General features: G+C 35.9%; 1 protein-coding gene across 1 annotated transcript in view; it reads left to right on the top strand.

Moving 5' to 3' along the window:
• The first annotated feature begins 1502 nt into the window (after nt 1-1502).
• Nucleotides 1503-16287, top strand: part of ULK4 (unc-51 like kinase 4) — a 36678-nt gene continuing 21893 nt past the window's right edge. The window contains exons 1-2 of the mRNA XM_058182716.1: nt 1503-1640; nt 2267-2366. Of these exons, the coding sequence (XP_058038699.1) occupies nt 1503-1640; nt 2267-2366 (238 nt within the window). The remainder of the gene's footprint in view (nt 1641-2266; nt 2367-16287) is intronic.

The following is a 16287-nucleotide window of genomic DNA, read 5'->3' on the forward strand; positions in this document are numbered from 1 at the left end:
TAAGTCAAGGACTACTTCTAGTGTACTTCTCTTTCTATGTTTTGTGTATGCATGTTATGGGTAGTCTGCCTCCTCCCAGCACCGAGCCACTTAAGGTGTGTGGGGGGGTGTCAGATGGTTGGTCGGCCCTTCTTCCTCTCCTCTCATTCTCTTTCACTGACTCAGATCTCTCCTTCCACAGCCTCTGCTCCTTCCTTGATTCCTCTGCTTGCCTCCCTTTCACTCAAACTCTCTCTTTCCCCTTCCTCCTTTCATTTCTTTCTCTACCTTTTCCTCAGGCTTGCCCCACAGAAACCTCACCTATCCCGGTCTCTCCCTCTCGGTCTCAGGCTCCTCCCACATAAACCTCTCCTCTCCCTTTTGCTTTTTTCCATCCCTAGCTCTCCTCTGGCTTTCTTCCATAGAAGCCTGTCCTCTTTCCCACCAAAACCTCTTCCTTTTATATCCTCTCCCCGCCTCTTCCTCTTTTCTCTTCCGGCATGCTGCCCTCCGGAGTTCTGGCAGAGCTCCGGCAACCCTCACTGCCCCAGTCTCACCCCACTCTTGTGCTCACCTGCTGCCTAGCCTACAGTTTCTCTCAGCGCCAATCAGCTGGAGCTGCGCGTGCCGATTCTGAGGCCTCAGCAGAGCCTCGGTAGCACACAGCTCCAGCTGACTTACCCGAAGGACTCAGCGACAACAGAGGCAGTCATAGCTTTGGACTTCCACATCCCGTCACTGGCGACAGCAGAGGCTACCGGAGTCCGAATTTACTGCAGAGCTCCAGCGCCGATACTGCCGCTTCAGCTCAACCTCCTCCCTCCGCTACATATGTGTTTTGTATCCACGGTCGCTTTAGAAGGAAGTATGTATATTTTTTGGAAGATTCCTCTGCTTCATTTTAATCCCAAATTAAAAACAGTAGAGTCTCTTTCCTTGTAATTGTCTCAGTTATACAACAGGGAAAAGAAAAATTTATCAGGGTATTTCTTCAACTGTTTTACAGTACTTGATTGTGGCATCTCCATGGTTTCCACTGATTAAAAAAAAGGCTGCATTGCGTTTACAAAAAATCTGCTGTACTTTTCATCCTAGATGATAGAATGAACTTCATTTGGCTGAATACACACGTGCTATATCATCAGCCATTGCTTACAAGCCATAGTAGCCAGATTGATGCATATGCTGGGCAAAAATATCTAAATTTCATTCTTTCCTAAAATATGTTGTTAGGAGGGGGTCCTCCCTACCCCCCTTAAATGGCTATAATGACATTAAGTTCTGTTGTTTCGGAAGTTGAATTGTGATGTGTTATTGCTTTCATTGTTTTGGGATAATGTTTCTGGATTTCTTAGAGTTTCAGCATTCAAAGCATGTATTCAGCTACTAAGCTTTCATATATACCTTTCATCCATAATGTATTCATAATTAGATATTAATTCTTAATATGTAAGCCAGGTTGTTTTTTCTTTTTCTGACAGAATCTCTGCTTCCAAACTGATATAAGCCATATAGTTTTCATTATGGAGAACTTTATTTTATATGAAGAGATTGGAAGAGGGAACAAGACTATTGTTTATAAAGGCAGAAGAAAAGGAACTATTAATTTTGTGGCCATATTGTGTACTGATAAATGTAAAAGAGGTGAAATCACAAACTGGGTAAGAATTACATATGTTATTTTTGGAAGACATCTTTATTTACAAACATTAAGAGTTTATTGTAAAATGTTTATTTCTCCCACTATATAATGTAAATATATTTGATGACGAGATCTTGATCATGAATCAAAGCTAATTTAGGATAGAAACTTTAATCACAATTTTTATTGAAAGCTTTTGCTGTTTTTTTTTTAAATAATCTCACTTTTCTATGTAATTTTGGTCAGACAGGATGGTTTTTATCCAAAATAGACACTCGAAGTATGTTATAGGGAAAAAAACCAATCTCTATTCTATGGTAATTTCAATTTATGGTAATACTAAATTTCTATTGTTATGGATGATCTTGTTTTTCAAGGTTTCCTGGCATTTGCAAAGTGCAATTGCATGTATATATTTAGGCATTCCTGATTCAATTGTATGTTACAATGAAGAGAGGTTAATGCAGCTTCTATATGTTGCACAGTTTAGTAGAATAGTTTTTACATATTTGAATTCATGCCTACTTTTTATATGCATTTGTTTTACTATTCAGAGGAAGAAAACAGCTGATACACAGCAGCAGAATTTTAGAGAATTCAAACTGATTAAGCCTACTTTACAGTAATGTTGTTTATCTATTACAGGTACGTCTAACTCATGAAATAAGACATAAGAACATAGTAACATTTTATGAATGGTATGAAACAAGCAACCATCTCTGGTTTGTGGTGGAATTATGCACAGGTGAGGATGATAGACTACTTATTTATTGATGAAAACAATTCTACACTACAGTAAAAAGTACAATAATAATGAAAATTGAACATAGTGTCATAAAATCAAAGGAAAGCTTGGTAGAGTTGTTTTGGAAAGACATTCAACAATTTCAGAAATGCTTTCATTATAGGACATTTGATTCTTTTCAGTCTTAAAATGTTTGGTCTTTCAATCTTAAGTATAAGCAAATAATTATGACTCATTTAAGAGCTTTTGCATGCCCAGAAAAATTCTTATTTTTCCCTTTTTTGTAATAGTGGATCACTTATATGAGACATAATTTTGAGTGAATCTGGACATAGCTTCCATTTTTCCCTATAGTACATTATATTTTCTCAGTTTGTGTTTCCTGAGCAGTTTGCTAAGCCAATGGTAGACCCTGGAGGTTTTTAAGAAGAGATTGGACAACCATTTGAAACAACATATATCAGTGATGGCGAACCTTTTAGACGCTGAGTGCCCAAACTGTGCACACACATGCCTAAAGTGGAAGGTTTGCGGTTGCAAACGTGTGTTTGCACAGACGTGTGTGTGCATGCGCTGACATGTACGAACAGAAGAGACCTGAAGACCAGCTGGCCTTTGGGAGCTGGCCCTCAGCCTCCTATCACTTCTCTCAGCCTCAATCTGTTTCAAGGGTCTGTATATAGCTGTAGGGATTTTGCTCCCTTAGGAATTCTGTTGCCTTTTTTCCTACTTCCTTTATGTTGTTCTAAATAGACAAATTATTAAGAAAAATCAGTTAAGGAGTAGAGCTTTAGATTGATTCTCAATGAATATTCACTTTTATTAAAACAAAAATATACAATTGCTACAAAAATCAAAGGATGGACATAAATGATTTAGTTGCAAAACAGGGACATTTTTAACATATAGTTCTTTTATATTTTTAAACATAATCTTAATAAGTTACATTCATGCTAACTTAATTACCTTTACTTCCCACTGAAAATAATGGAAATGTTAATCATGCTATTTATTTTATTACATTTTTTTTGAAGATCTCCAGAGATGCAGAAGAGGCTGACCCACTGGCAGAGAAGCTGACGTGTTTTATTCAGATGATGGTGAAGCTGTAAGAACATGAAATCTAAGGAAAACATTTTTACCAGCTTCTGAGCAAAATACTTGGCTGGGGCCATGTGGTCAGAAGACCTAGGCCTGGACTGGGCCACAGCAGCTTCCTTTTTCAGGGATTGAGGCAGCAACTGTAGCAGCCAATGAAAGGGGAGGTAAATTCCTTTGTCTCATCAGGCTGAACTGCAAGGCCTTTGTTGATTGGCTGACATGTCCCAATCCCTGAAGCTGCTCATTCAAACTAACTAGTCAGCAGCAAGCATATTGGGTCCAAATTAAGCCGGACCAGACTTGGTAAAAACTAAGCCTGCAGGTCCTCATGGCAGAGAAGCTGAAGTCTTATTCAGATGGGGAAAGCTGTTTTCCTTACATATCATATTCTTACAGCTTTACCAGCTTCTGAATAAAAGACTTTGGCTTCTCTGCCATGTGCCTCAGCCTCTTCTGCAGCTCTTTGAAAAGTATGTACAGTAAAACCATGGGAAATGGGGTGGGGAGGGTGGATCAGGGCCAGGGACCCTCCATTTCAGCCTGTAACAGGCCAGGGGAGCCCTAGGAAGGCCCGGACAGAGCCTGGGAGAGCAGATTGGGGCCAGGGACCCTCCATTTTGGTTTATAACAGGCCAGGGGAGCCCTAGGAAGGCCCTGTAACAGGCCATTCATGCTGGTAAACAGGCAAAGGAAGGCTCACCAGACAGCCAGATAGCTGGGCCAGGTGGGAGGCCACAGGGAAAGCAGGAAGCAAGCTGGGCTGCTGGGACCGCATGGGAGGCAGCTGGGCGAGAAGGGAAGAAAGACTCACCAGGCAGAGTTCAGCTGGGCCACATGGTCAAGGCAAACAAGGGAACCAGAGAGCAGCAGCAGCTATGCTTCGGGTGTGACTCTAGGTACTGGCCAAGGCAGGCAAGGTGAGATAAGGAGTGACTAGGATGGGCAGGGTGGGTGGGACAGGTGGGGTGGGCAGCGCAGTGCCAGCCAGAGGTAGCATTTACCAGTTTGCCGAACTGTGCAGAATCTGAACTGGTGCAAACCAGCAGCAGCCCACCTCTGTGCCTTGTGTCAGTAAGGCACCAGCCAAGCCAATAAGTAGTGGCTGGGTGGGGCAGGGCCAAAGTGGTGTAAACTGATTTAATTTCACCACTGGTACTAATATTTACCTATCAAATGCTAAACAACTTACCAAATTACCTGCAGAATCATTTCATATAGACTCAATTAAATCCAAATTCTTTATCTGAGGACAACCAAATGAAGCAAGCTGCCACTAGGAAAATGATTTTACTGGAGACACTCCATTAGTAATATACATTGGAATTATTCTTCTTTCATTGCCTGTGGAAGACCTTTTTCTACCATATTTCTCTGAAAATAAGACCTATTCCAAAAATAAGTTCTAGCATATAAGCCCTATATAAGTGACTGCAGCTGGCTGCAGCCGGCTACTCCCCCATTCCGTCTGGTTGCTTGCACTGCTGCCAACATGAGGTGAGATGGGTGGAGCTGCCCCATGAGCACACAGGGCCCCCGCAGTCAGCTATCCATGCCCCAACAACTGCCTCATGGTGGCACCAGCAGCCATTTGTAGCAGGAGCCATTCCAGCCCACTTTTGCTTGCTCACAGTTGTAATGGAGCAGGAGGCTCGTGCTATGGCCACAAGGCGGGGGGGGGGGAATTGCCACATGTGCCCCACACATACTTAACTCAGGCTTCACACAGACAGGCCATCCATGTCCCAACAACTGCCTCAAGTTGCGGCAGCTCTGACAGCCCTGTCCAGCAAGACCCAGTGTGGCTGCCAGCTGGTGCTACGGCCACAAGGTGGGGTAGAGGGAGGGCATGGCCGGCATCACAGTGACAGTATGAAACTTCAGGGGTCCAAAGATAGTGCTAATATCACAGCCATTTAGGTGTCCTTCAGGGTCATAGCTGTCTCATAGGGATGGTGAGGAACAGAGGCACAGGCTGGTACGAACAGGGAAATTGCAAATTCCCTGAAATATTGGCAAATAGCCTCTGACTCAGCAGCTGGGAAGACAACCAGGGAGCTGTCATAAGCTTGGCAGCCACATAGAATAAGAAAAGAAAAATGCGAAGTGAAACATCTGAGTGAGAACAAATTGCTGTCTTGGAAATAAGATTCCTTTTGTAAAAAAATTTACTCCCTGACTTTATAAAACTTTACTTGAAAGAGAACAGCAAAAGAGGAGAGGGGAGGAAGCGGATACAAGGCTATCTCCAGCAATAGTGGCAAAGAAGCAGAAGGCATTAATGAAGATAGTTGACAAAGTCTGAAAATTGATTTTTAATGAATAGAAAGCAGATTGGGCAGAATGGCTTTTTTGTGCCAAGTTTGATGTATGACTGAACTTTGAAATCCCGAGATTTGTATCTGAAAAAGTAAATATTTGGACTGCATATAACTTCAGATAATTGGGAGTAAACTGTAGTGCCATCTAGTGGTTCTAGAGAAAATTCACAATTAAACTGAACAAAGAAGGCAAGAATGGAATGACTTTGAACAGTGTTTTGAGAGCAGGAAATGCTCTGGTGATTTTGTAGCAGAGAAAAAAAGAGTAAAAGAAATATACAGCTAAAAACTGAACTGCCTACCCATTGTTTTGTGGATTTTTAAATTGTGGAATGGTGGATTTTTATATTTGGTCCTTTTTTTAAAGTCATTTTTTTTTCTCTTTGGAAATTGTTGGAGATTAGCTTTTTTCTCTCTCGCTCCTTGGACATTTTATGTCTTTTTATCCTTTTTTTCTTTTTTCCCTTTCTCTTCTTTTTTTACTTTTAACACTCTTTTTTTGTGATAGATACATCCTTTTTATATTTTTGACTTTCCTGGCTTTTTTTTAATTTACTTTGAACTTTTTGTTATAGTCCGCTTTGTGGATTAGGGTAACAAGAACCTGAAATTTTCATTGTGGATTGGACTTTGATTTTAAACCTGGAAGTAATAAGAGTCAGATTTGAATTTTAAAGCTCAATCATTTGGATTATAAATTGAGAGCTTTGAATTTAAAGAACAAAATACAGAAAACAACACAACATCTATCTTCACCATCAATATCAACAGCAGCCAGCTCCACGAGACAAAAAACAGCTGAAATTATAACATCAAAAGAAAGCCGATATGGAATTAAAAAATATGCTACAGACCATATATAAAGACCTCAAGGAAAGAATAAACAAAGTGGATGAGAAAATTGAAAACATGGATGGCAAATTGAAGGAAGTTAAAGAGATGATAGGAAAAAATGAACAATGACTGAAAATAGTGGAAGAAAAAGCAGAAGCAACAGAGAACAATGTGGAGGAGATGGATTATAGATTTCCAACCACTCATAAGAATCAGGAAAGGACAATTATAATTCTCAGGATGGATAAAGCTGACTATTATCTAAAATTTCAAAATATCAAAGAAGAAAAGGGGAGAACCTAGCAGAAAAAATTGCAGAAATATTAGTGAAGGCAATGGAAGAGGACAAAGTAAAGATACTAAGCAGGATTGATGAGATATATAGAGTGCATACAAGATATGCAATGAGAAATAATTTACCAAGAGAAATACATGTTAGATTTACCAAGAAAATATTGAGAGCAGAGATACTGCAATTGATGAGAAATGCGACAATAAAGCATAAAGCTAGAGAGAGTGGCACTGAAACAAATTCCAAGAAGATTTAGAGATTTAGGAAAACAATATCAATTTCTTATGAAATGTCTGATTAAAAGGAGTGAATTTCAGATGGTTGATGCCGGAAGGAATCTTGATGAATTGGCAGGAACAAAGACACAAGTAAAATTGGGGACATTATATACAATGCTTGCTTGCCAAAGTAAAAGAGGTGTAGTACTTTATATTAAAAAGACAATTCAATCTAAACAAATATTTGAGGATGAGGAAGGAAGAGGATTAATGGTAGAAATAGTAATGAACTACAAAAACATATTGTTAGTGGGGATATATGCTCCAAATGAAAATCAAGAAGAATTTTATGCGAAATTACACAAGAAAATATTAGAATATGAATGTGAAGATATATGCATAATAGACTTCAATGCGATTGATAATGAGTTAGACTACAAATCTACAAAAGTGAATAAAAAATTAAGAAAGACTTTACCTAGAGCATTTTATATAATGACAGATGAGTTAAGCTTGCAAGAAGTATGGAGAAAAAGACATTTGAAAGAAAAGCAGTATGCATTCTACTCAAACAGGCACATGTCATGGTCAAGAATAGATATAATGTGGATGTCAACAGAATTAATTTCCAAGATATATAAGATTGAAATAGAAGCAAGTACATGGGCAGACCACAATCCAATAACAATGATATTGAAGAGGAAGAGAAAAAGAATGAGATGGACATTAAACCAAAACTTACTAAATGAAAAGGACTTTCTACAATATATGGAAAAAGAATTGACTTTCTTCTTTAAGGAAAATAGAAAAGAGAATACATCACTGCAAAATGTATGGGATACTAGTAAGGCATATATTAGAGGATTAACAATGACGTATTTTGAAAAACGGAATATAAGAATCTAGAGAAAGAACTACAGAAGCAGCCAGGGAATAAAAATTTTAAAAATTTGATGGATTTGCAAAAATATAAATTAAACTTAATGGAAAATGAAGAATTGGCAAATAAAATAAAATTAACAAAGCAATTTTTTTTGAAAATGAGAACAAGCCAGGACGATGGTTGGCATATAAGATGAAAAAGGAAAAGAAAAAAAATGATAAATCAATTATTAGATCAAGATGGATATGCTATCAAAATGAGGAAAAGAAAAAATAATTGAGAAATATTATAAAAATTTATACCAGCAAGAGATGGTGGCAGAAGGAAAGACAGAACAGTACTTAGAAAAAGCTAAAATACCTAAAATTCCAGAACAATTTAAAAAGTTGCTAGAAGAAAGAATATTGATGATGGAATTAATGGAGGGAATTAAGAAACAAGAGAATGATAAAACACTGTGACCAGATGGATTACCAGCAGAACTATACAAAATGTTGCAAGATGTATTAAGCAATGTAATGTTACAAGTATTTAATGATTTATTGTTAAATCCAAAATTCCAAATTCATGAATGGAAGCATATATATACCAAAAGAAGAATTGGATTTACAACAAATAAAGAACTATAGACCAATCTCATTATTAAATGCAGATTACAATTTTTTTTGCATCAATTATGGCTGAAAGATTGAAGAGAGTATTAAATGAATTTATACATCCAGATCAGAATGGTTTTCTACATAAAAGCCAGATTAGGGATAATATGCAAATTATATTGGACACATTGGAATACTATGAAGCACATCCTGAAAAGCAAAGGTCATTGTTATTTTTGGATGCGCTGAAAGCATTTGATAATGTGAACTGGCAATTTATGACTACACAATTGCAAATGATGGACTTTGGAGATAGGTTTATAAATATGGTTAAAACTATATATAAAGGCCAATTGGCAAAGGTGATTGTGAATGGTGAAATGACAGAAAAAGTAGATATTAGAACAAGAACTACACAAGGATGTCCATTATTTCCATTGCTATTCATATTGAAATTTAGAAATATAGAAATTTTAAACAGAAAGATAAGGCAAGATAAAGAAATAAAAGGAATGAAAATCAAAAAAGAAGACTACAAACTACAAGCCTTTGTGGATGATTTAGTATTTATCATGGAAGAACCAATAGAAACAGGTCCAAAGTTAATTGAGCAAATAGAGAAATATGGAGAAGTAGCGGGATTGAAAATTAATAAAGACAATTTATAGTTAAATTATAGTTAAAAATATGAGAGAGAGAAAACTAATGGAGAAGTTAGACGTTTGAATAGTGAAGAAAGTGAAATATTTGGGTAATTAATTAAATTCAAGGTGTATAACGGTGAAGGAAGACAATTATAAACTGAGAAATCAAATTGAAATAGACAAGGAGAAATGGAAAAATCTGCAATTATCACTAATGGGAAGAATAGTGTTAATTAAAATGAATATACTACCAAGAGTCTTGTTTTTGTTCTAAACAATACCAATAAAGTTGGAGAAAAAATATTTTGAGAATTTGAACAAAATAATGTGGAAATATGTATGGTAAAGGAAAAAAGAAAGAATTAAACTTAAACTGCTTCAAGATTCAAGAACTAGAGGAGGGTTTGGCCTACTAAATTGGAAACTATACTATCAAGCGGCGACATTAACCTGAGTTAAAGAATGGATTTTATTGAGAAATACGAGAATACTGACTCCGGAAGGACATGATTTGCAACTAGGGTGGCACGCTTTTATTGGTATGGAAAATATAGGATACATGGGTATTTTCAGAGACATTGCATAAGGAATGGTTTGTTAACAACTTGGGAAAGAATGAAAGAAAGACATTATATGAAGATACCAATGTGGCTTTCAACAATAGAAACTTTGAGTCATCCAAATATGGTTAACATGAAAAATATTGTGAGATATTTTAACAGAGAAGGGAGAACTAAAACAGAAATAAGAATTAGAAAAACAAGGGATTGAGACAGATTGGTATACACGACTGCAAATACAATCAAGATATGATAAAGATTTGAAACAGTATGGTTTTAATTTGGAAAAATCAGAATTGGATGAGATATTGACTGGGACAGATAAAAAAACCCAGACCATTAATTCTGCCCTGCCAGCAACGGAGTAGAAAGCCGCAATGGAGCAGGAGGCCAAGTGACTTGCCAGTGCTGCAGCCACGAGTGGGGGTAGAGGACAAGGCAATGCAGGTGGGGAGGTGTGGAGCTACCCCATGCACACACTGGCTTACCTCAGAGCCCCTGCAGCCAAGCCACCCACTCCAACCCTAACCTTCAACAAAATCAACTTTGATACCTCTGATTTAATGGTAGATTTAACAGGAATTATATTTTGACCCCCAGACAAGATGAGTGCCAAAAGAAAGCTATTTCATTGAGTTCAAGAAAGGAATTGTGGAGGACTCTCGGGCAAGAATCTTATGGCTTTCTACAAAGAGAAGAAGTTGGATCTCATTATGGTCCAAAAATGAGCAGAGTATGATAACCTTCACTCCTCCGAAAACAACAAAATACCTTATACCACCAGGCTTGAAATCCTGGGTTTAGAAAACTTAGAACTCCGCCGACTCCGACATGATCTGTGTTTAACACAGAGAATCATCTATTGTTATATCCTTCCTGTAAAAGACTACTTCAGCTTCAATTGCAACAATACAAGAGCAAACAATATATTTAAACTTAATGTCAACCGCTTCAAACTTGATTGCAGAAAATATGACTTTTGTAACAGAGTTGTTAATGCTTGGAACTCACTACCTGACTCTATAGTCTCTACTCAAAACCCCAAAATCTTCAACCAAAAACTGTCTACTATTGACCTCATCCCATTCCTAAGAGGACTATAAGGGGTGTGCATAAGAGCACAAAAGTGCCTACCGTTCCTGTCCTATTGTTCTCTTCATTATAGTATTATATGCATACTTTTATTTATACTTTTACTTATATATACTTTTTCTCTCATGATAAATTATTGTTTATGTTGATGATTGTATATACTGTTGTGACAAAATAAAAAAACCCACCTCAGTCAACAGGTACACAAGGGAAATGCTAAGAATTGCAAGTCTGGATCCAGTTGGCAACCATTATTTCCTGAACTGGAAGACAACATCTATGAATGGATTGCTGAAAGGAGAGCAAAGGCTTTGGTCTTGCACAGGACAGATTTGCCCTTGCAATGGCACCACAGTTAGAAATATCCCTAGAAGGAAGGGCAAAGCTGACATCGCGACAATATGAAGGGCGATCTTGGAGCTCCAAGATCGCTGTTGATATCTTCACAGCTGGGCGGTCCTTTTTGGACCCCACTGTCCCATAGAGACAGTGGTAGAGGAGGGCACATCCTGTGCATCCCAGGGACATTGCAAAGTCTCTGGGTGATCCAGGAGAAGCCCTTTTTTCCGGCTGTGAAGAGGCAGTCATCAAAGCTGCTGAAGTTGGGACAGCTCCGGAACAGAAGAGAGTGAAAGAAAGTGTGTTGGCTTGGTGAGAGGGTTTTTTTTTTGTTTTTTTTTAAACAGACTATCAGAGAGAACACCCTGAGATTAAAAGGAAATTAAAATTGATGATAGAAGAAGTCAAGTGGCAGAATTAAGCCTGAGTCTAAGGTAGGTTTTTCCTGCTTTTTCAATTTATTCTTCTATGTGAATGTCTATGGATGATTTTATTCTTTAATTTGGACTGGACTGGACTGAAATTTTCCATTTTATTTTTTTTAACTTTTGAACTTCTAGTGCCTTTTTAGAACAATTTTCCCCTGGTTTTGTTTTTTGTCTATTTTTCTTTTTTCTTTCTATTTTTATTCTTTTGTGTATTGTGCACTGGACATGAAAAGGAGGGAAAGTGGAGAAAATAAGCAACATCGCCATCTAGTGGACTGGAAATATTGTTTTTTTCTTTTCTTTGGTTTAAGAAAGTAACAACTGTGCACACTTCAAGGACTCTGAGCCTACTTTAGATAAGATAGTGGGGAGAGTATTAAAGACTCAAGTTGCAAGATTGCTTATTCAGGTGCTCTTCTGGAAACTATCAGTTGCAGGAGTCTGAAATTGAAAAGGAGAAGATTGCAGTGACTCTGGAAAGAGAACTGTAAATATTGAGAATTAACAAAATATTTTTTTTCCTTTCCCTCTTTGGCCTTTTTCTTTTGCCCTTTTTTTTTTTGGAAACTGTGAACGTGGCTAACACCCTTCTGGTTAATTAGATTAAGACATACAAGAGTCTGAGGATTTTTTCTTCTTCCTTTTTTTCCCTTTTTTGTTCTTTTTGGTTTTCCCCTTTCTTACTGTTATTTGGGAGAATTTTTGCTCTACATATAATGGATATGTGGATTAAGGTATAGAAGAACCTGAAGACTATGTCAAAATGAGTAGAAAGACAACAACTATAGGTTCTGCTGCATTGACTCCCTCTTCTTCACTATCTGGGGGACAACGATCCCTACAGAGGATGTTACAATAGGAAAAAGAAAAGGAACGAGAGAAGGAAAAGGAAATGACATTGCAGATGATTTGGCAAGGAATCCAAAAAATACAAACAAGAGTGGAGAATATTAACAAAGAACAGGAAAAAAAACAGATGAAAAGGTGGAGAACATACAACAAATAATGAAAAAAATATGAGGATAGACTCCAGAAAATTGAGGAGAAAGAAGAACAAAGAGACAAAAAAAATCAGAGAAATTGACAGTAGATTAGATGATGTTGAACGAGTCAAGAGTGGAATACTGGAGTGGGAAATGGACAGATTAGAATTTTACCTCAGATTTCAAAATATTGAAGAAAAGAAGGGAGAAAATTTGGCAGAAAAAGTGATAGAAATTTTAGCAAAAGCACTAGAAATCAGTAAAGAAAAGATGATGGATGGCATAGATGAGATATTTCGAGTATGTACTAGATATGCAATGAAAAACAAACTACCAAGAGAAGTCCACATAAGATTCACCAAAAAATTTATTAAAGCGCAAATACTTCAAACTGTAAGAGAGAAAACATTGAAATATAAGAAGGAAATTGTGGTTCTGAAGCAAATACCGAGAGATGAGAAGAGAATATCATTTTTTGACCAAAATACTACTTCAGAAAAGCATGAACTACAGATGGCTAATACCAGAAGGCTTGGTGTTTACATGAAAACAAAAATATAGAATAGATTCAATTGATAAAGCCAAAGTGTTCTTTGCAGAATACCTCAGAGAGAAAGAAGTGGAGATAAGAAAAGAAGACACACTGACTAAATTACAAGAAGAACTACTAGCAATGATTGAAAAAGAAGGTGGTGCAGTGGGTGGTAATGCGGAATATAGAGAACAATGTAAACTGAGATCAACTAGAGCAATAAACCCTTCCTATAAAGTATGAACATGGAAGAGAAAAACATGATTACAATAAACAAAAATGGACTTAATTTAGCTACCAAAAGAAGAAAAATATTCCACAAATTAGAGAATTTAAAATTTGATATAATCTGTTTACAAGAAGTACATATCAAAAAATAACATGAACATTTATTGGTACAGCCAAAGTTGGGGAAAATATTTGCTTTATTGCCACAATGTAAGAAAAGAGGAGTAGTTTTATATATAAGAGATACAATCTCAGTAGAGCAAGTTTATACAGATGAAGATGGAAGAATCTTGATGGTGGAAATAATAGATAATAACAGGAAAATACTGCTATACACTCCAAATGACAATCAAAGATTTTTATAGAAAACTACACATGAAAATAATTGATTTGGATTATGATAATATTTGATGGGAGATTTTAATGGCATAGTGGATGAGAAATTAGATTACAATACACAGAAGAAAACAAAGCAAAGTAGAAAGACTCTTCCAAAATCTTTTTTTTTAAATGCTAGAGGAAATAAACTTAAAAGATATATGGAGAGAAAGAAATATAGAAAATAGACAATACACTTTTTATTCAAATAGACATTTAACATGGTCTAGAATAGACATGATATGGATGACAATGGAATTGACATTGATATAGAAACCAATACCCGGGCAGACCATAACCCTATGAGGATGAAATGGAAAGGACAAAAGAGAAGATCTAGATGGACCCTAAATAACACAGTATTAAAAGACAAGGAATTTGTACAGAAAATGGAGGAAGAATTGGCTTCTTAAGAAATTCTTCTTATTTTTTTTTTTTATTAAATTTTTTTATTACTTTTTTCCAACAAACAAAAAAAGAAAATACATTATTACACCCTTGTGCTATACATAAAAAGGAAGATTTGGGTCTTCGGATATATCCTCATGATTGCCAAAATCCACGTTCTCGAGGTACAGGTACCGAAGCGTCCAATGTTCCAAGCGCATAGTCCACAAATGGTTTCCAAGTCTTCCAGAAAATATCTTCTTTATACACACCACTTCTAATTTTAATATCACATGTCATTTTATCATTTAAAGCCAATTTCCACATTTCAGAATTCCACTCTTCTATTCTAAAAATCACATCTAGTTTCCAATATCTAGCTATTATAATTCTACCTATTATAATCATAATTCTAATCAATTCTTTTTCATATTTTGTTAATTCTATTTCCTTAATTACCAACAATAATATAGTTTCCACTCTCAATATTATTACTTTCCCCATCATTTCAAAATATCATTTTCTCCAATTGTTGCCAAAACTTTTAACCTTATCACATTTATACCACATATGTTCATAAGTCCCCAATTCCATCTCACATCTCCAACATTTTTACTAATTTATTTATCCGTTTGTGACAATCTTACTGGAGTCAAATACCATTTCCAAACAACTTTATAATTATGCTCTTTAATCCTTATAGATAAAGTTCTCATAATTCTACTATTCCAATTCACATTCCAATCTGACTCTGGTATTTCAATATTAAGATCTTTTTCCCAATTTGTCCTCATCACTCTTTGTAATTTTTCATCAGAATTTATAATCTTATAAACCCTACTAACGAGTCCCTTTAGCCCAATTTCATCTTTCATAATCCGAGATACTAAATATTCAAATTCAGTTTCACATCTATTTATCGAATAATTTTCCCTTAATTTTTTTGTCCATTTTTCTATCTGTATTTTTTCAAACCAACTTAACCCCAATTTTTCAATAATTTCTTTATTCCTCCTTTCATTTTCCATAACTTTTATCCAATCTCTAATAATTTCTGTATTTTCCTCTTTAATCACTTCATTACGTTTTATATTATTTTTAATCGGCCAAATTCCAATTGTCTCCCCCAAAAAGATTATATCCGGAATTAAAATTTTAACAAATTTATTCCACATTTTACTTAATCCCTTTAACCAATAACTTCTAATTACACATTTTGAGTTTGCTTTATCTAAAAACCACCTTGATCCAAATTTCTCTATATCCCTTAACTCTAAGTCTCTCCAATAGTTATCTTCACCTTTAAATATTTTTACCACTATCCGGATACCATACGCACAGTAATAATTAAATAATTTGGGGATTCCTAATCCACCTTCCTTTTGATTTTGATACCACATTTTCTTCACTAATCTAGGTCTTTTGCCACCATTACAAAATTTATCCAATTTTTTCTGATATCCTTCAATATCTTTCTCTGTCAAATTTAGCGGTAGCATCTCGAATAAAAAGTTGAACTTGGGCAGAAACATCATCTTACACATTGCAATTCTACCAAACCAAGACAACTTTAACATTTTATATTTGTCTATCTTCTTCTCAATTTCATTAATCACCACATCATAATTAAGTTTTTTCAATTCTTTAACCTTGAGTGAAAGCACTATACCCAAATATTTCAATGTGTTTTTAATCCTTATCCCAAATTGCTCTTGCATATTCTCACACTCATTACCATTACTATCCATCAATAATTCTGACTTTGACCAATTTACTTTCAGTCCTGTCATTTCCTCAAATTCTATCAAATGCTTATATATCTTTTTCAGGTCTTTCTCTACATTTTTCAAAATAATTAAAGTATCATCCGCATATAAATTTATCTTATACCCCTTATATCCTTCTAATTCTTCATCTTTTTCTATCATTTTTGTCAATATTTCCATAGCCAATAAAAATAATGTTGGGGACAAGGGATATCCTTGTCTCGTACCTGCTTCTAATTTTATCTCTTCAGTTAATATTCCATTCATCTTCACTCTTGCACTGCTTTTTTGATACAATTTTGAAATAACATGTATAAACTTATTACCAAAGCCTAAAGCCTC

The sequence above is a fragment of the Ahaetulla prasina genome, chromosome 4 (assembly GCF_028640845.1).
Source record: "Ahaetulla prasina isolate Xishuangbanna chromosome 4, ASM2864084v1, whole genome shotgun sequence".
NCBI classification, from domain to species: Eukaryota; Metazoa; Chordata; class Lepidosauria; order Squamata; family Colubridae; genus Ahaetulla; species Ahaetulla prasina.